At 39.0% G+C, this 21,758-nt stretch overlaps 2 protein-coding genes across 4 annotated transcripts in view; one reads left to right on the top strand and one right to left on the bottom strand.

The window, feature by feature from the left end:
- Positions 1-21,758, top strand: part of cenpp (centromere protein P) — a 137,593-nt gene that overhangs the window by 23,713 nt on the left and 92,122 nt on the right. The gene's annotated exons all lie outside the window — the stretch shown is intronic.
- Positions 1,227-13,000, bottom strand: ogn (osteoglycin). The gene is made up of 7 exons (XM_015402588.1): positions 12,983-13,000; positions 12,656-12,871; positions 7,778-7,838; positions 6,867-7,031; positions 6,462-6,664; positions 5,118-5,210; positions 1,227-2,151 (listed from the first exon to the last, which is right to left on the bottom strand). The coding sequence occupies exons 1-7, from the start codon at positions 12,983-12,985 to the stop codon at positions 1,981-1,983; spliced, it is 912 nt and encodes a 303-aa protein (XP_015258074.1). The 5' UTR covers positions 12,986-13,000; the 3' UTR covers positions 1,227-1,980.

Here is a 21,758-nt window from a genome sequence, read left to right as displayed (position 1 = left end):
AATTTTTTCCAGTGAAAAGTTTAAGTATAAGTTGAATTTTTTTTACAAACCTACACTGAAAAAACGATCTAGAAATAAGTAAATATTCCTTAAATTAAGTGTATTTACCCTTAATTTGAGTAGGTAAATGAGATAGTTTGCCAATGGAATGAGTATTTTTACTCTTAAAATAAGATAATTAGATAACATACGCTTGAAATAAGACCATGAAAATGTGTTTTCTTATTTTAAATGTAAATCATGTTGTTACACTGGCAAAATGTCTCCTCGATCCAATAAAAAAATGCACTTATTGTAAAAACCAATGACTTATCAAGATGTAAATTTTTTCAATGCAGATCCAAGTTATGGGCCTAAACTAAAACAGATTATATAAAGAAGGGATCCTGCTCCCACATTTTTAAATTTGAAATATCTCCATTGAGAAAAAATTACAGATTAAGACAGATTCCTTGTTTGAGTGAACCAACCTGGTGAACAAAGCTGAATTGGATCATGTGGTCGCTCTTTAAGCAAAACATTTTCAACAGCCATCATTTTTATTTTTAACAATCAGTGTTGTTCCTGCTGTCTTGCTGTCCTCATTGATCAAAATCCACCAATAAATTCAACACAGAATTAAAATAACAACTTGCTGGCTTCTCACCAGAATTTTTTTAAACAAGCACAACTATAACTTTAAAAATGACAAAATATTCATGCACTGAATTCAGGTCCTTTAACAGACAGGTTTCACATGTATATGTGCAATAAACAGGTAAGTGTTAAAAATCCCAGTTTTCACTACAGTTACGCTCATTAAAATGTATTTTAACGACCAGTTAGAAGAATACCGTGATGCAAGTGCTGTTATTTTTACTAAGTCAGCCCCAATGGAATCTAATAAAATCATATTAAATCCACACTCCTCAGGATTAGGTTTACCAACCACAAATGTCAAGTTTAGGGTATTATATTAGGCTTAAGCATCCATCCATCTCTCTGACAGTAGGTTGGTGTCAAAAAGCTGGAAATTAAATAAATTAAAAGTTTGAATTACCTAAAGTGAGTGAAAGAATTACACAATGAATATTTAAAAATTCTGGAGAACTTCTAGTGTAAACTTCTGGTATGGATAGTAAAAATGACGATGCCCTGGCCGTGCACTAGGATGCCTTATCTGTCAAAACTCACTGGGAAGAGCCCTGTCATTAGAGGAAAGTACTGTGATGAATAATCCAAACATGTTGTAATTAAAAACAGTTTATTAACATATCAAATATTATACCTCCTTCTGTACACCTCCACTTATCTTATTCACATCAGTTATCATAAAACAGGTTTAATTAGCTGGAAAAGAAGAAACAAGAGAGTAACTTTCACATTCCTAAAGCTCATAGATACATGTTCTCCAGCTCACCTGGACTGGACTCTATAAATTAGAAACAAACTGAAGTTAAGTTAGAAAACACCACACAGCCATCATCATGATCATCACCATCATCTACAGGCCATGCAGTCGCGTCGGATGTTTGATCACTGCAGCTCATATATCAGGGGTTAAAACGGAGCAGATCTCTCTGGTAAGTAACAATAAAAATATAGATTTTACTTTCATTTGGAGGAGAAAACGCTTATGTTACCTGGACCTCTGGGTATATCTAAGAGGTAATAAAAGAGCCATGAATGGATGGAAGTGATCTTATGATTAGCAGGAAATGTTCATCATTTAAAGATTGGAACCATACAGAATAATTTTTCTTCTTGTAAAACAAACGTTTTTCTATTTGCCTAACGTCTCTATGTTAATAAGACTCAAACGTTTTGTTGGTCCGATATATTAGACAGAAAGTCCAGATGGAGACCGACCGGACCGTTGGGATGTGGGTAGACCCATTTCTCCGCGTTAAGAGAACCAGGTCTGGTTTGCTTGTGGAAAAGGTTCTGTTCTGCTGAAGAGGCTCTATAGTTAGTCTTTGTGGTGTTGCTCCTGTGTCTTCTTCAGCGGTACCGTCCCACAGGCAGTACGTTCATGCAGGTGAAGCTGTCTGGGTACTTGGAGAGCACGACCGGGTTCCCGTCCATACGGACCTCGGAGAGGCTTGGGCGTAGATAGTAGGAGTTGTCGGACTTGCAGAAGGTGTCCGTGTTGACATCAGTGATGTTGTTTTCCTAAAACAAGATAAAGAAATCAAAGAATCACATTCCCGTAACAAAATAACATATGAACAGGACATCAGGAAGTTGTGACCTGTAGGAACTAGGGATGGAATGGTTTATGAAAACCGTCCGAACCGTTCGGTTCGACTGTCTCTGTTCAGTTCGCGTGTGTTGCGTACGGTTCATGCGCTCCTCCTTTTTCTCATAGAAAGCGTTTACACTCCAGAGCAGAAGGTTGCGGTACTGCGACCAAAGCCAACCACCAGTAGTAAACAAGAAGAAGAAGCGAAGCTGCATAGCAGAAAAAAATCAGTTGTTGTGGAGAATTGTGTGTGTATGGCGAGTGGGAAAGAACAGGAGTGGGAAGACGCGCCAGCAGCACTTTACATTTAGAGTGACCTACGATGGCGGCGGAAAGAAAGTTGTGGATAAAAGTGCAACAGTGTGCAAGCATTGTGTTCTTTATGCTAACAGCAACACGACCAACAAGTCAGATTAGAGATTTTCCTAACAATCAACATATACCGAACAGAACCGAAAACCGTGACCACGAAACCGTGAACCGAACTGCAGATTTTGTGAACCGTTCCATCCCTAGTAGGAACTGGTATTTAATTTTGTATTCTGCAGTTTGCTCAGTGAGAGCAGATGGAGAGGACGTGTTTTAATCTCTTTTAAAGTCTAGCCACAGATTTGTCGTTAAATATCAGGTTTGGACTTTGACTAGGCCATTCAAACCCATGGATTGCTCTGACCCTAAACCCTTACTTTATCACCGCAGGTGGTTCTCCTGCTAGAAGGTCAACTCTCCCCTCAGTCTCAGGTTGTTTGAGGCCCCTACCATCAGCTCTAACCAGTTTTCCTGTACCACAGGATGATCCTGCCATCAATGTGCGTCACTGGATGGTGGGATCATGTTTTTTTTTTTTCAGGGACTTTAAAAAATAGGCCCAAAAGCTTCATTTTGCTCTCCTTTGATGAAACCACCTTCTTTAGCATGTCTGCTATGTCTTCTAAAACATTTATTCTCAAAGTTGTTGTTGTGACCCTCTTGGGGTCCCTGCCCAACCAGTTGTTGGTCGTGAGATAAGCTACAGAAGTCAAAATGAACAATAAGCATTTATGATATGTTTAAAGAAATGAATTCATTATACCCCGGTCAGTATTACTGATTACTGATCACAGCATCAATCCATAAACTCTTCAGCTGCTGTCTCATGTACATCGACATTGTATTATTACGCATCAAAATGATCGGAGATGAAACAGTATCATTAATTTACTGCTGTTTTAGTGAAGGAGGCAGCAGAGACTAGCTTTCTTTAATCAAAGTGGAAGATAGATAAAATATTGTTGATAAGGAATGCTCTTAAGAGGTTTGTAGGTGGATTTGGTGAAAGCTGTTTTGATTTAGCCCTGGAAGGACTGTTTCGGGGTCCTACCTCCTAACCGATATGCTGCGCTCTCTGCATGCCAAGTCCCTCTGATCTCCCACTATCATTCCTCCCACCTCAAGCAGTCTGCCTCCAGAGGCTAGCTTCAGGTAGCAGTGGGCTCTCTACTTATTCTCACTGGTAGATTTCTGCAAACTACTGCTGTCCTATTGCCCCGCATTCATCATACTGTTTCCCCAGGGGACTTATCCGATCTTCCTCTGTGCTCCTTTTTCCTTCAATCCTCCACAGTTACCCTAGTTTGTCTCGGCCACCTGTAGCCTCCCCCTGCCCTACGCTGCAAAAAATTTAAATCTAACCAAGTAATTATATCTTAAAAGACGAAATTTTTTTCTTGAATTGAGGACGCAAGTGAGACACTTTGCCAATGGAACAAGACAATATACATTTAAAATAAGAAATAACAATTGCATTATCTTATTTAAATTGCATATTATCTAATTATCTTATTTTAAGAGTAAATATACTCCATTATATTCCATTGGCAGATCAACTTATTTACCTACTCAAATTAAAGGGAAATACGTTTATTTTGAGAAATTTTTACTTATTTCTAGATCGTTTTTGCAGTGTAGCACTGTTTCTGAGGTGCTCCTTTGCTCTTGAACTGCCTTCCTTGTGTACCCTGCTCAGATCTAACTCTGTGGTTCCTTAGCACCTGAGGGGGGGCAAAGCTGGCTCCCTCATCCGTTTTATGGTGATGTCTCTACCGGTGTTCTCACAATGATACCCCGATCATTCTGTCTGAGGTCAGAATGCTGTCTCCCCTTCCCTCTGTTGTTGGATGATTTGGGCACTCTGATCAAAACAAACACGGACCAAGTTTGGGTAAAAGATGCACGTCTGCTCAGAGATAAAAAAACGTATCATCAAAACAACAACCAGCGCTTAGAATTGGTAGTTTTCATAATGACCGGCTAGTTGTGGCCGATCAAGTAAAAATTGGCTGATTACCGAGCACGGCCAATAGCCCGGTACAGATCTAAAATTCATCACTTACACTGATTCAGCAACCAAAATTGGTTGTTGAGGCTTTCTGTTACCGGTATGTTATTACATCTGTTGTTTATGGATTTTGTAGAAATATTTGGATACTTAACCAATCATTTACAGCATTAGTCAACTTTGGTATTATTTTATGGATCAGGAACTGAAATATCTGGAAGCCTCAGTCCTAGAGGCCTCGTAGGTAAAGTGCAAATGGTATTCTGGCTCTCTGTTAGCATATTTTCCACAGAGAAAACCTTCTGCTTATGTTCCGTGACAGGAACTAAATCCCTTAAATAAACTGAACCAGAATTTCCTCTCCGGTACACACACAGCTGGACTCTGGTTACTAAGGAGTTTCTTCTGATAGGAACCAGTTGGCTCCATTTTGTTTTAGGGTTTTGTTTAAAGACTCGTGAAACTAACGAATCATCCTTCTTCCCTTTCAGTTACAAACTTCTTTTGTAATGAGACAAAAGGAGAAGTCAAAGCAGTGGGAAAACTTTTGTTCTGTATTTCTGTTTAATGTTTCCATACCTGGAGGTGAAGGATCCGGACGGTCTCTGGGATGAATGGGACGGCCTCCAGCTGGTTGTGGGCCAGGTACAGGTTGGCCAGTTTGGTCAGTTTCTGTCATGAAAACATTTGTGTTAAAAAAAACGATGTAATGAAGCTTTTCCCCTCCTGTTGGATTTAAAGCCTGTTTACAAGTATGCATGTCCTGATATCAGTCTGATATCAGCTGAAAAACAAGTTTAGTGGTTAGAGCATTACGCTTGGAATTCAGAGGTTCTGAGTTGAAGCCCCACTACCACAGACTGACACACTGGGTCCCTGGGCAGGGCCCTTAACACCAGACTGCTTATTATTGAATTCAGTTTATTTCTATAGCGCCAATTCACAATACGTGTCATCTCAAGGCACTTTACAGTTCACCAGATCATCGTCAAACTGATTCAGTTTTCTATCTAAGGAAAACCAGTTGATTGCATCGACTCATTGACGCCAATGCAATCCCTCACACTAAGCATGCTTGTAGCAACAGTGGAGAGGAAAAACTCCCTTATAACTGGAAGAAACCTCCCACAGAAGCAGGCATTTAACTTTTTTGGCCTGCAAAACAAATCTCCAATGTGAGCCAATGAGTGAAACAGTGCTTCTACATTTCTAATTATTATATACAAGGTAGCAGAAGCTAAGCTGCAAGGTTAGGAGAGATTTGTTTTATTTACTTGTTGACTGTTTGTTAAAAACAAAACAGATATTGCAGCTGACTGTTGAAGTTTTTTGTGTCTTAATTTTATTCAATGATAGAACATTTGGTTAACAATAAATGTGGCAGTTATTCCTCATACCTATTGTTGTTGACTATTGTACTCTGTTAGTAATATCACTCTATCAAACCATAGCTATTTTTCCACACTACAAAACTATGATTGAAGTATGATTTGTGCTGATATTGGATCAATATTTATATCGCTCAACGCTAAAAGCTGCGATATTTTATCTGTTCTTTAAGGCAGTGGGTGTTACCATGAGAAGCTCTTTGAATGTTCAGATGTTTTTGTTGTTAATGAGATAAGATTCAATAGTTATTATTATTGAATTGTTCCATGTTTGGATTTCCTCTCTGATCCTTTATCTTTCTAACCGACAGATTCTGGTTCTGGTGTGGACACCAGGGATACTGAAGGTCCATCTAAGCGACCAAATAAGTCATTAGGATGCAGAATGTTGACACACTGCAGCTGAAATAAAGCAACCAATCAACAGTTACATATTGGCAGACAAATTTAATGTGTTTATCTTCAGCATTTTGGCTGTTTCATCATCTTTGTTTCTGATTCTGTTGGATGAAATATTATTATCATACCGACGTACCTTGAAAGCGTTGGCTTTGACGCCCTTGGTTTTGAGCATGTTGTGGTTTGCGTTGAAGGAAACGAGCTTGGTCGGAAGCGCGGGAAGTTTGACGAGTCTGTTCTCCGCCAGAGAGAGTTCCTCCAGGAGGGTCAGCTTAGAGAAAGCAGCGTCATCGATCTCTGAGATCATGTTTCCTGTGAGATCTATTCTCTTCAGAGTCACTGTTGGCAGAAAATGGGACACAAACAGGCAACTGTTTATTTTACAGTAACTCAGAGCGTGGACATTTTACTGACTCATTGGATACAAAATATCGGATTAATTCAGGTTTTAATATGAAGAGGCTACATCTGTAAGGACCAGAAGGACTCAGATCTGCCTCCAGGTCTGACCAAACCTTGTGTTCGGACTTCTAAGACTCACCGGTGTCTCCAAAGTCGTTTCTGCCGATCTTTTTGATCTTGTTGAAGCGGGCGTACAGGTAGGCGGTTTCTTTTGGCAGCAGGGGGACGGTGGTCATGTCTGGAGAGACCTCCTCACAGTACACCGAACCAGACAGGCAGACGCACATCAGGCAGGTGGGCAGATCTGCAGACAGCAATCAGAACCGGTTCACAGCAAACCATAGTTTGAGTTTATTAACTTTAAATACTTGACTTTAGACAATTATGTTTTCTTTTAAATCAAGATCATCAAACTACCAAACTCTGAAAAGTTTGGCTTTTTGTTTTCATTTTGTGGTGCAACTTCCTGATCATTTGGCTGATTATTAGTATAGTCGTGGAACAGAAGCCCCCCCACAACCTGCTGGACTTTAAGGTGCAGTAGAGGATGTTCTGTTTCCGTGTGGATCATCAAAATAAGCTGTCCTCCTAACTGTCAATCATTCTGGGGTCATGGTTACGTAAGGCTGTCCTGCGTGCTCGTCCCTATTTTCCCTTACCTGCGGTGAGTCTGAGATAGTGGAAAAATTGCAATTCTTTTGGAAAGTAAGCTTGTATGAGCGGCAGTAACTTTTAAACAGAGCGTGCATGAGGAGGAATTGCCTTTTGCATGCTCTTGAATGTGTTTGATAGGCGTTTCCTCTCTGGAGCAGGTTATAAAGCGGAGAGGGTGGGTATTTTCAAAAATTCGTGAAAATTCTCCACTATACCTTTAACTTCAATTGATTCAAATGGACTTGGATCTTTCTGCCAGAGCTTAAAACATTTTTCCCTTCTGCTTGGTTCACTCCCGTTTTGTTCTGCAGAACCTTCAGTCTGTCAGAATGAGGTTGACCCCCTACCTGAAAGCAAGACTTCTTAATGTGAAGGACTGAGGGTGGCTTCTCTTACCGGCGCCGCCGTTCGGAGGGCCAGCGCTGGCACCTGGCTCGTCAGCAGCAGGCAGCTCCCTCTGCAGGAGAAAACAAGGCATGTTAACATAAAAGGACAGTAGGAACAGTTATCTTCTGGTGATCTGAAACCTTCCTCCTGTCACATGCCGACCTGCCTCTGGGCAAGGCACTTGACCCCGAGTTGTATTAATGGTGTTTGAATGTGAGCATGTTTGAGAGGTGAGGTGAACCTGTTTGACTAGAAAACATGGTATAAATTTAGAGCAGAAACTATCAGTCAGATTAATTTATTACTGAACAATTGGCAACTGATTTAATTGATTAAATAAGTAGTTTAACTGAACTTTATCAACTCTAAAATACATTTAATGAAAGAACTCTCTGTAAATATTTTCTATCCAAAACTCTTCAAGGGGCAGATTTATCTTCACCTGATTTATATTCTCAAACAAATCTCCTATAAAGCACCTTAATATTTATCTGCTAATTAAAAAATAGTCATTAATGGTTGGTCGTTATTTGCAGTCATAATCTATTTACAGAACTGCGATTTTTTTGTACTAAATACAGGCATGTAAATGCGTCTATTTGGGATTTTCCTTTTTTTCATCACCTTGAAAGCTCGATTCTCCAGAATCCGCTGTTGAAGGACTTTACTGTAACCTTTGAGTGAAAAATATTTTTACTTTTACCATCATGCAAGGATCCGCTGCTGGCTGCAACTTTCTCTTCCTAGACCAGCTCAGCTGGTTACTTTGAAATTCGTTACTCCAGTCTGAGCCCCTCACTGCATCCTTCACAGTGAACCCAGCCTGAACCCAGAATCCCTGCAGAGGAAGGCTCTAAGGTTCGCTGCTTCTATCAGCTCCTGACTGAAGGTGAATGTTGGTAATTAAAAGCTTCCTGTGCTGATGCACTAGGACCACAGTCACATCAGTGAGGTGGTTGCAGAGAAAAAATAACCTTTGGTTAAACCTGGTGACGTCCAGCATCTACTGAAACCACCTTAAACTTATTTCAATTCATCCAATAAGCTCTTACTCTGGTTGTAGACATATGTCTCTTTGTAAGGGAGCCTGAGCCTGACCCTGCAGGACGCCTAAAGAAAAGGCTGATTCTAAAAAGATTTGAAATCGATTCTTTCTGATGTAATCTAGTCCAATTTTAGCTAGGAATAATAAATGGATAAAAAAAAAATAATAATCATTGTTTCCTAACTAATCTGACTGAGTAGTTATGCAACATATTGATACTAGTGTTATAATGAAATTCATCAGCAAGTTAAAAAGTAAAGGCTGCTGTAAGGACATTGAAAAATTAATATTTTTTAAGTTGAACTTTATAAATTTTTAGGAATTGTAGGAGAATTATTTAGAATAAGAAAATCATTTTTCAGCACAGGAGCTGCATATTATTGCAGGCTTCTGGAGCAGGAAATGCAAATCTTTTACATTATGTTGTTAGGGGCTATCACAGCTGATTAAATGGTCAGATGCAATCATGTATTGCTGGATCCAGGAACCACCTGTGTGAGTTTACTAAACATTGTTTTTTCTTTCTAATTAATTTAGTTTGACGTTTTTTATTTTCTTTTTAACTAAATAAGCTATTTTTAGATCCTCACTATCCACCAACCTATACATGTGTGGCTTTGTGGTTTCATTGTTTGATTGCCAGAATGCTCCTTGTCCGGAGTCCATTATCATAGGACTGTACTGCTACATAGTACGGAAGCATATTGCAGTCCACAAAGAAAAAAAAAATCTAATTATCTCATAATTACAAGTAATAACCCTGGGATTACTACTTGTGAAGTAAGCATGCAGCCATATAACCATACACAGACATCCATCAACAGCTCCAATAATACAGATTCCGTATGGTTTTAGTTTGTCATATTAATGGACATGCCGCATGAAGTTGGGACCTGGGTTTCTGAAGAGACGTCGTTTTAGACGATTCTGAAGCCTCAGCTGTACTCTTTGAGGATCTGGGATTTTGAGAATGTACGGATGGACTGTCATTTGGGAAACCCCCAAACCAGCTGGAATGCATTTCAGATGCATTATTTATAACCGTGAAGCATCCATTGCTGGTTTAATTGCTCCTGTAGGAACAATGAGACTTCCAGCAAGTCAGAGTGGGCTTTTCGCCTAAACAATTCTTAGGACTTTAGGTACCTGCACAATGCTGACAAACTGAAACTAATTCCATCCACATTCAGGAAACTAAATATTTCTCAGTGTCGCAAAACCTAAAAGGAAATAAAAGTATATTACATCCGACAACCCACTCATTGTTCACGTTTCATGTAGCGTAGCTCCGACATGACTGTACTTCCTGATCTCGTAAATATAACATGTTATTTCATAATTATGTGATCAGTATCTTGGTATTATGAGATTGTATCTCATAATTATGAGATCTTATCTCATAATTATGAGATAAAATGTCAGATTTGTTTTTTCTTTGGTTAATGCAATACGCTTACGTAACGTCGCTAATCATTAAAGTCAAGCTTGCATTTATGGATCTGCATGCTGGCTGCAGCTCTAATTTGGTGGCAAACCCAATTAAAGTGTATTATGCTACATAAATGGCAGGAGTGAGAAAGTGGGTGCCTTGCGGTGTGTTCACAACAAACGCGTCCAGAGGTGCGTCCGAGCATCGGGAGCGACACATAAGCGCGTTCTGGTGTCCAAACATTCTGTGGTCCGCACAGCCCAGCGTTTGATGCTGGAGTTCAGAGATGTTAACTTTTACCGCTGGAAGCCCCTAGCCTCAACCAATCGGAAAAGCCGATCCAGGATTATTTTCGGGGGAGACAGACACTACATGCAAGATGTTATGGCTTCTGCAGAGCTTCTGCATATGAAAAATAAATTAATATAAAACGGTTACACTCAAAAGGTTTGTTGGTTACAAGGAAAACATGCTGAGCCTGGTTCGTTATTACTGCACTATGGCAAACCAATTACAACTGTAACTAAAAGAACCCATTTAAACGCCTCTTGCCAATAGACACCTGGAGCACCAGCACCCCTCGCCACCCAGCTTGGGATAAGCGTGATGGAAAATGGATGTTTAAACTTGCAGACAAAATACAGTTAAAACTTTTTTTTTTTGAACTCATCAAAGTAAATAAAGCCAAGCTGCTCACTAGCTTGTAGCCACAGAAACAGAGCAGATAAACAACCAAAGCATCAGGCATCCAGAGCTTTGAAGCGTCAAAACAACTCTACCTTCGTTTGATCCAGCTTTTAAACAAGACCAAAAACCGATTGTCTCTACGATTTGGAAACTGCTTTTTTTTTATTTTGATTGGTTTGTTGATTGAAATAATGATCCTTTCCCAACATTGAATCCTGGAAAAGTAAAACTGCTGTGAACAGAGTCCCTCTACCCTAGCCGAGTCATCAGACACTAAGACTCTAAACCATCGCTGCTCCTCTGGAAATGAGCATCTCCTACAGGCGCTCGCATGGCCTGGACATCCATGATGAGAGACCAAAGGAGAGTCTGGCTGTTTTTATGGTTGGTATTCAGAAAGAAGAGCAGAATCAGGACTAGCAAGGCCATCTTCCAGGGATGTATTCAGTGCAAAATGAGGTAACTGATGGTTTACAGTGTAGATTTATCTCTGTGTGAGACATTGAGCTGTTTGGATAGTTTATTTGCTGCTAAATGCAGAAATCTTAAGCTCCTGAACTATGGAGGGGAGAGGATCTCCACCCCCCTGTGTGAGTAGCTCTCAGCACGAAGACAGGAAACAGAAATAACTAGCCTGGGATAACTTGGACCATCAATCTGTCACATAAACCTAGACAGACTAGAAGCAACTCATTTCTGATGAAATCCTGCTTCAGTTGGTTTCCAGTTCACCAGTATAGCTTTAAGGGAACAATCTGCAAAATATGAAATTGCTTTCTCTGCAAACCAATCAGAATGAAGGACTATATTTCATTTTTTTGTTTACATGTAAAATATTCCTTTAAATTCAAAATATTCTTTAATGCATTTAGGAACTGTTGGAAGGGCCAATAACAAAGTGAAGCTGTGATCCATGTTTTTCATCTCAGATGTCCAATTCTGGTGGCTTTTTGTGGGTTTTTCTGCTCCTTGCGGTGTTTCCTGATGGACAGACCAGACCAGATGGTGGATGTGGTCCATTCAGACAACTAATGGAGAACTGTGTGGTTTGGGATGAGTTTTGATTGGCGTTAAAACCAAAGGAATATGATTGGTTATGAAGTATCTGTCAGGGAGGAGACTGTGATCCGATTAGTCATTATCCTGGAGGAGAGATGAGCCGCCAGAATCAGGTTCAGTTCAGGGTGGCTCAGTCAGCAGCTGTTAGACAAACCCAGGCTGTTGGTTCAGGAGGATTTAGGAGCTTCGAAATCTTAATTCTTTAGCCTCTAAGACAAAAAATCTGGTAGAATGTCCAAGTTTTGTTTTCTCTGCTTGTTCAGATTAACCTCAAAGTCCAGAAAAATATGTTTATTTTGGTTTTATTCAAATTATGCAACTGAAAATTATTAGAATTATCATCTCAGGTTATCTAATGTTGAAATTATTTAGATTCATACTTATATTAATTAATTAATGTTGTTTAAAATGATTGAAATCAGCCACTCAGGATAAACTAAGACTAACAATAAAATGATTCAGATTTGAAACTCTGAACTTTTTAACTTTAAAAGTTTTGCTTTTAGTCATTTGTAAAAATTAAAGAATGACAAGAAAGCCCTCATTAACACTAATAAAATATTTAAACTCAGAGACAGTTCAGAAGTCCCATTGCCCAGAAACACTATAAGAAAAACTATCAATTATTGAAGGAGAAAAGGTCAGATGGAAACATGAACCTTCTCACCCTTGGTCTCCTCGATTTTAAATACTCGCTGATGTATCCGTTGGGTAAAGATCCGGATCTCAGCTGTGACTCCCGCTTAAACCTCCAGGCTGAGGCTGCTGTCAGCCACAGCACCAGCAGACAGGTGAACAGGAGCGCCTTCATGCTGTCCGAAGCAGTGTGATGCCGACACACCGCCGTGCCTGGAAGAAGTTTGGCTTTCTGAGCTTCAGGCTCCTGTTGGGATCAGACAGATGACTGTATTTAAAGGCTGATCCGCTAACTTCCTGCAGACTCTTAAAGCAGAGTTTATAGAGTGCAGCACTTAACCCTTCCCTGGCCACCCACCATTCATCTCCAGTTAGACACACACACACACCCAGCGCGAGGCATCAGATATCCAGAGTTCAAGCCGGAGTAAGCATCTATTTTTCTCTGAAATGTCCCTTAAACATGGCCAGCAAGAAATATGTGGGACAAAAACTGCAGAGAAAGCAGAAAAACTGAAAGTTGACAAGTTAAGTGTGAGTGTGTTTTGTCTGGAGGAATGCCTGTGGTCTGTTGGACTATTCAGTAATGATTCATAATCAAACCTTCTTTCATTAGGCTGGATTTTTCCTCCTCCCGTCTCTCGTTTTCTCCCAGCTGCTGGCAAAACAATTCATTTAGCCAATTCGGTAAAGATGCATATTACATCAGGATTATAAATGGTTACTGAGGATGGATCAGAACCACCTGATGTATTAGGTTGTGGTTCATTATGAATACATTAATCTGTTCATACAGACTGAAAGCAGTCTGAAAACCTCACTGTTGGTTTACTCAAAGTATTTTGGTTTTTAGACTTTTATTATGGCTGCTTCAAGAAAAATGTGTTACTATTAATGTGTTAGTATTTTTAATTTTCTTTTACTAATCTGCACCATTAAGGTGACCTATTGAAATTTTTTGTCTGCTAACTGTTTCTCAAACCATTAGTCAAGGTAAGTGGTACATGTAGAGTTTATTAAAAAAACATTTTACACCACATATAGTGTAAATCTACTTTTTATCTGACTTAATTGTAGAATCTAAATCATATAATAGAAATTCAAAATGTACAAATGATACACAAAGTGATTAAAAGTATTTCAATCAAACGTCACGTTCCACATTTATAACAGGTACAATATCAGTGCTGAAACGGCTGGTTTAACTTCAAGGCAAGCAAATGTTTTAAAAATATGTATAGGGGGAGCAGAAATAATTAAGAGAAGAAATGTCCTGGATGAAGCTGAAGACAAGTATAATGATAAATGCATTTAAAAAAATGACAGTTTAAAGCTAATGAACACAGAATCTAAATGCTGCCTCCACTCTAGTTCTTGACCAGGGACCACTTAACAGCACTGTAGTGAAACCAAGAGGTCCTGACTCTTTCAATGCCTTATAGACCAACAGAACAGGGAACTGTTGTTGTAGACTAAGGCCTGCTGGGCTATGATCTATTTCCCGGTGTTGGTTGAGACTATGATAGTGGACTTTGGTTTTGACATCTGGGACCTCTTGCTTTACTAAACCTAATGGACTGCTGAGGTATAACATTGCTAACATCCGTGGCACCAACACAGTAACCTTTTACCTTGTTACATAAAGCCTTAGTTAAGGTACCATGTCATCTAGAGTCAGTTGACACTAGGTCAACTGTGTCCTAGTGTCATAGTTGACCTTGGTCACAGATGCTGAGGAAACTACTCTTATCAGGTAGTTTCCTCAACATAGACCTGATGAGAAATGCTGTAGCACTCTATAATCTGAGCTGCTGGAACGTACAAGAAGCTTTATTGTCGCAGTTTAGAATACAGCCAAATGCCGTTTGGCAGCAACTTTAGTTGAAATATGATGCTGTGTCCATTTATTTGACTGGGAAGTAGAAGTGTTTGTGTGTTCTTGTTCTTTCAATAGAGTGAGGACAGTTTGTTCCAAAGTGGGGGTATTTTACTGGTCCCCATCTCCTCTTTTGCTAACTGCTATTTTTAGAACTAAGGTCTGAATTGATTTTATGCCAAGTTCAGGGTTAGGTATGCTGGTAATGGGGGGGGCTTAGGGTTATTGTGAGGACATTCACTATGTATAGCAAGACAAAAATGTGTGTGTTTCTAAAGCAGTTGTTTCACAGTCATGGGATAATATTAGAATAATTCCTCATTTGGACTCTGTCTTATCATCTGTTTGGCATTGTAATGCCTTGAACCTGCCAGAATAAGCTTGAGAACATTACTGGGAAAAGAAGTAACTGGGTTTCCCTCATGGACTGGTTACCTTAGATCCAGTCATCCTGGATAAGTAGCAGAATATGGATGGATTGATGGAGAAAGTATTTGGAAATTTTAGTAGACAGATTTCTGTCAGGTTGAGCTTGGCTTTTCCCACAATGCTAAATGCTAAAGGAGCCCGATATACACAAACACACCTTTACACCACAGGTGTTTAAATCCAGTTGTTTATGGAAACAGTTTATGCTCAATACTAAGCTGCAGCTTCAACTGTATGAAGCTCTGAGTAACATGTACTGCATGTCCATGAGATCCTCTGTCTTTTGTTGTGGTTGGTGTGTTGTATGTTGTTTTTTTCTTTTCTTCCTTCTGGTGAAGATTCTCATTCATCCAAGTTAAAAAACAATCCACTGGATTTTGTTTTCAACCCTTAAGACGTTTCGCTTCCCATCCAAGAAGCTTTTTCAATTCAGAATTTCAGAATTCGCGTTGAGTTCAAGGCATTATAAAGTAGCCCAAAAACTTGTTTAGGCTTAGAAAACATGCAAATTGAACCAGAACAATGACTCCGCCCCTTAGGAATGGCGAGTCGTTTGTGTTCGTTATTGGCCTGCAATACCCGATACTGCTTTATGGGTCTGAAAAGGTTGTCGTTAGGGGCAATTGTTGGCCTGGCCACCCAAGCTAGATGTTTTTTTCCCCATGTATAGTTCCGACTCATCACTAATTTCTGACATTTTGAATTGAAAAAGCTTCCTGGATGGGAAGCGAAATGTCTTCAAATTTGGAAACAAAGTCCAGTGGATTGTTTTTTAATTAAATTTCTTACCGGTAATTGAAATTAATTTAAAGCTACAGTGTGTAATTTTCAGCGACATCTAACATCCAGACCGCAGCAACATGAACATCTCCCCCCCAACAGTACGGCGAGCGTTACGGGACAAAATGTCTTCCACGACGTCCGCATCACCTACCTTCTCAAGTGATGAGGTTTGTTTACATAGATAATTTTACAGATAGTATTTCATTAGTTTGTGTGTTCAGTACCATCTCAGTTCATCTCTCTCAACTTGCCGTAGTTACTTTCGAGCGTAATGGGCGATCTCGCAATCGCTAGTTTGTTGGCTCTGCGCTGCCGTAGCGCAAAGATGTCTGCCTCCATGGCTGCGAGACCCGCTCCTATGTAATTATAAATAACGAATTCTAAGGCAACGCAAATATTAAGGTTAAGAGGCTGAGCTCGTAGATGATGATAAATAACATAGTTATGTATAATATATTACATTTCTGACTGTATATCCCTGAAATTATTACACACTGTAGCTGTAATTTCTTATTGCTATACTGACAAACAAATAAATAAAACAAATAAAACAAAAATATGATTCCCTCCAACCAGCTCTATTTCTAAAGCATTTTAAATTAAAATCAGACAGAATATGTTAAAGCTACAGTGTGTAATTTTCAGCGACATCTAACGTCCAGACTGCAGACCGCAGCAACATGAACATCTACCCCCCACCGCTTCTCCCCCCCAACAGTACGGCGAGCGTTACGGGACAAAATGTCTTCCACGACGTCCGCATCACCAACCTTCTCACCTTCTATTAAGGTTAAGAGACTGAGCTCGTAGATGATGATAAATAACATAGTTATGTATAATACATTACATTTCTGATTGTATATCCCTGAAATTATTACACACTGTAGCTTTAATATGATCTCAAAACAACCTGAAACTTAAAGCGGTTGTATATTTTAAAGAAATGGAACAAATACGTAGCCGTCCTGGAATTTTTGTTGAGTTTATGTAATAGACCATATTTACATAATTCCACTTCTAACTAAGGACCTCAGTTATGGAGAGCATAATGTTATTGGTAGTGATGCTGCATCTGTTTTAAAATCTCATTTGAGGTCAAAATCATCTAGATCAATGCTGCCCAAGTCCAGTCCTAGAGAGCTGCTGTTTAGATGGATCCCTGCTCCATCAGACCTTTGAAACAAACAGCTGAAATCGCATTCAGTCTGCAGAAGCCCAATAATGATTTGCTTATCTGATCCAAGTGTTGGAGAAAGGATGCTCCTGAGAGCAGCAGCTGGGATGACTGGACTTGGACAGCACTGATATTTCTGCATGGGGCTTCTCCAGAAATTGGTATTTATGCAACGGTCCAACACATGCAAGACTCTGGCTGCCCAAAGATATTTAACCCCTAACCCTCAGTTTGGTTTTCTTTTCTTTGAAACTTGTTTCTGGGTTTAGAAAAGTAACTCTCAGGGAGATATGAGGTTCAGTGCTTTCCTGCAGCAAACAGGAAAGATTAGTTCCTTCAATCTTAGTGATTCACAAAAAGACTTTTGAACCACCAAAGCAAACATTGGTTTCTTATGCATTCCAAAAAAAGTTAAAAGAAACAATCCACTGGACTTTGTTCCAAGTTTGAAGACGTTTCGCTTCCCATCCAAGAAGCTTTTTTATTCCAAATGTGAGAAATAGCGTTGAGTTTGAAGTTTTATACAGTAGCCCAACAAAGCCTCGTTTTGGCTTAGAAAACATGCAAATTGAAACAAACGAACGGGTCCACCTCTTTGGAATGGGGGTCGTTTGGCTTCTTTGTTAGCCTGCAATACTCCATACCTGTCTATGTCTCTGAAAGGGGTCTTGTTAAAGGGAATTGTTGGCCTGGCTGAATAGGCAAGATCTTCTGTTCCCCTGTAAAGGGGTTAGGATTGCACAGGGGTTGTCTTCACCAGCACTTGGTATCTCACGGTTTTGAGAATACGCTGTTTATAAGTATCTCAAAAACGTAGTGCAGTTTATCCTTCCTGTTGCTCATGAACCAAGATTTAGGGCTTTATATTCTTTTCTAAAATACTAAGGCAGACCTATACAGTATTGTCTTGTTTTTCTGTTAAAGTTTCATTAGCGTTAAGTATATAATTCATGCTTGGTCCATAAGTTCAAAGGTTTTGATACATTTTATTGAGAACTTTCATTTTTACTTCACTACATTTACAAACTTAATTGCATACTTTTACTCCGATACATTTTCAAAGTTTGGTTTAGTTACTAAGTAAAAAAAAAAAAAAAAAAATCTTGACTTATCGCATAGTAATAAATTATTAATATCAAAAATGTATTTCTGTTTTTTCTTTTTACATATTTTGTTAAAAGGGCAAATAAGGAATTCAAAACAAAAAAAGTAATTTTCTGTTTTGTTTTATTCTTGGATCGGGCTTTAAAGGGTTAAAGAATCTTTGGCTACCCAATTAATCATCGTAAAATAATCGTCAGATTAGTTGATTTGCAAAATACTCGTTAGTTGCAGGAATACTCTGTGTTAATATTGTTTCATTGGTGTTTGTGTCGATTCCCAGCTGTAATGACCTCACAACAATCAACAACATGCTGTAAACAAAGGTTAAAACACAACAAGCTCTAAACATCCGGGGAGCGTCTCCCTCCGGTCCAGACTAAGTTAGAAAAGTGGGACCTCTCAGCATCTGTTCCTCAGGTTCTAACCTGGCTGATGAGAGAGGTGGTGGGTTTTCGTGGGCTGTGGTCTCTACAGACACAGTAAGATGAGAATCTGTTTCTCCATTAGCAACAGAAGAAGACTTTCCCCGAAAAACAGTTAAATAGAAACCATGTGACAGTTGGAGCCTCCAGAAGGAGAGGAAGAGAAACGGAGCCAAGATATAAACATCCCGACAACATGAGCCCGCTCTGTTACAGGTGTGTTAGCCATTATGAGCACCTTTAAATTTTTATTACTCTGGGAAGACTGCCAGTAACTGGAGAATGTGTTTTTACTGTCACTAATTTTCTGTATCAAAGTTTGGGCTGTTGGGGTTTCGCTGGGATTTTACATTAAAGCCGTTTTAAAGGGGAAAACACCAACAACAACCAGGAGAGCACGACACGTCCCCATTAAGACCGGTTTTATTAACTGAGGTTGATATCCATCCGGATGCCATCTGCCTTTGTTTTTAATGGGGTAAGTCCTAGTCATGTGACAGAGATGGTGAAGCAGCAAAGCATAGTGGGAGTTTGACTGAAGCAGAAAAGCAATATAGTCTTTCTCACAATGAAGAAAGAGTATGGAAATAAATATATATCTGCAAATATTTATATCATATAATAATATAGGCTTAATTGTAGGCTTAATGTATTCGAAGGATTGACGGTTCAAGCCCCGACTCCGACTTTCAGTGTCGTTGTGTCCTTGGGCAAGACACTTTACCTGCATTGTCTACTGATGGTGGTCATAGGGCCTGATGGCGCCAGTGTACACCCGATGGCACCTTTTTTCAAGTCTCCTGACCTGAAAAAAGGCGCTATATAAGTACAGGCTATTTACCATTTACCATTAATTAACAATGATTTGGATTGATTTGCTTCCCAGTGGGACAAACTGGAAAACCTTTAAAGGAAGGCCTCCTGATTGAATGCCCAACAGCAGCTGACTTGTTTAAGGGTGGAATATCATTCTAAGCTCGCTGTGTTTATGCTCATCTTTAAGCAGCTAGCGATGTGTTCAACTACAGAGTCACATTTAAAGCAGTCCCAATCGGTTGTAAAAGCCTTCCTCACCAAACGGCCGTGGAGCTCAGAAGGAGCAGTCAACTTAGTTTCTAAATACATGCAGATGTGCCTCCTGAAGGGTCCACAAGGATTTATCTGACTGAGCTGCAGCTTCTGGTTCCTTATAGGAAAATAATCTGCTGTCATCGACACTCAAGTTTTTGTTTTAAGCTGTGTCCTTCATCGTTGCACTAATAGAGCTGAATGAGTCCCAGGTTTGGAGATAGAAATAATTTGACAGATCTCTCCAGTTGTCGTTCTGGGGTTCATTTTTTCTCCAATTTCATTTATAATTTTAAATGCAGTTTTAAAAAAGGCGTTTTTGTCAGTTTGCTTTAGAGTCTATAGGTCCATGACACTGATCCAGATGGAGAAAAGGACCCAGGATTTAAACACAAGGAGTGCTTCTTTTAAGCAGGTAAAGATTCTCAGCCATCCAGGTCATAGTCATTCCGTAAAAGTAAAAAAAAATATCCACTGGACTTGGTTTCCAAGATTTGAAGACGTTTCGCCACCTCATTGAGAAAGCTTCCTGGAGAGGTGGCGAAACGTCTTCAAATCTTGGAAACCAAGTCCAGTGGATATTTTTTTTTACTTTTACGGACGTTTGAAGATGTTTTGCTTTTTCAATTCAAAATGGGATCTGGAATTAAAAACATTTTTGGAAACAAAGTCCATATTTTTTTATTTTTATTTTTTTACTTTCTTGGAATACTTATTTTAAGTAAAGTTGGTTTCTGTAGCAGCTTTTAGAGAAATAAAAATCACAAAGGGTTTCACAGAGATCAGAGTAATAAAAAAATAAAATTAAGACTTCTCCGTCTAAAAATGTTTTTTAAAAAGTCTTTAGAGTCAGTAGTACGGGGACAATGCTCGAAAGTCTTTATCTCTAAAATTATTTGACATGAAGTTGTCAGAATCCTAGAAGGAGAATTTCTCCCTGAGGTCTATGACCTTGGGTGTGTGGTCTTATACATTAGAGTCATTTTTTAAAAGATAATTTCTCAAGCACTTTGTTTGCCTTGCTAACGGCCTTGCTGTTGTTTCCTGAACTGAATAGCAGGTTCGGTTAAACAAGGGAAAATACAGTTTAAACAAAATTTTTCAAATATATTAACCATTTCCTGATCAGTCTGTAACACAACTTTGTCTCAGCTTAGAAATGTTTTCAAAATGATAACTGTGATTAACAAGCATTTTAAAAGTACTGAGAATAGACACACTGCAAAAAACATCTAGAAATAAGTAAAAAATGTCTTAAATTAGGTGTATTTACCCTTAATTTGAGCAGGTAAATAAGATGATCTGCCAATGGAATGAGTATTTTCACTCCTAAAATAAGATAATTAGATAATATAGACTTGAAATAAGACAAAGCAATAGTTTTTTTCTTATTTTAAATGTAAATTGTCTTGTTCCATTGGCAAACTGTCTCACTTACCTCCTCAATTCAAGAAAAAATGCTCTTAATTTGAGCAAAAATGACTTTATTTAGATTTTTTTGCAGTGCAGAAAGCAGTCAAAGATGACACCCAGATTTCCAAAATCATATTTTAATAGTAGGAGTTAAAATAAAAGTGAAGTTTTATTTCTTTATTAAGGGGTGTTATTTGTGATTTCATGTAGACCTTGTAGAGAAATAGTTAACTGATAGCTGCTGAGTTCAGGCAGTTTCTCAAAGGTTCAAAAGGAAAAGAACAATAGTATATCATCAGCATACAGATGATGCAGCATGTTTTTCAGCATCTTAAAATATCCCATAAAAGATTTAAATAAATTCGAAAGAGAATTGCACCCAAAGCTGAACCTGAAGTACTCTGAGAGACAGTGGTGCTTTATCACAGTAAACCTGATGTATGGAAACAGTAAAAGCTGACATGCCAAAAAAGTGTCTCAGTGGGTTGATGAGAACAGTGTGATCCCTGGTATCAAAAGCAGATGTTAAATCTAATAAAACCAGCACGGTACAGCTTCCAATGTTCCATGAAATATTTCATAACCTGGTCTCTGGTAAGGGGGCAGTAGAAGGAGAAGTTTATCATTTTTACATCATTGAGTCTAATTCAATCAAATGCATCCAGGAAATAAAATACAGGTTACGCAGTAATGCTGAAATGTCTTGATTTGACAACATTCCAGACGACTGTGTGCCATGAGAGGAGAAACATGATGGGATGGTGTAAGAGGGATGCAGGTCTAACCACGATTTTATGATGTCAACATCAACAAAAAGGGATTCTGCAACAATAGGAATAGTAGTTTGAATTCACATGACAAAGAT

Source organism: Cyprinodon variegatus, unplaced genomic scaffold, assembly GCF_000732505.1.
Source record: "Cyprinodon variegatus isolate N-32 unplaced genomic scaffold, C_variegatus-1.0 Scaffold1371, whole genome shotgun sequence".
Lineage (NCBI taxonomy): Eukaryota > Metazoa > Chordata > Actinopteri > Cyprinodontiformes > Cyprinodontidae > Cyprinodon > Cyprinodon variegatus.
Note: the sequence above shows the minus strand (reverse complement) of the source record. Positions and strands in the feature narration are given on the sequence as shown.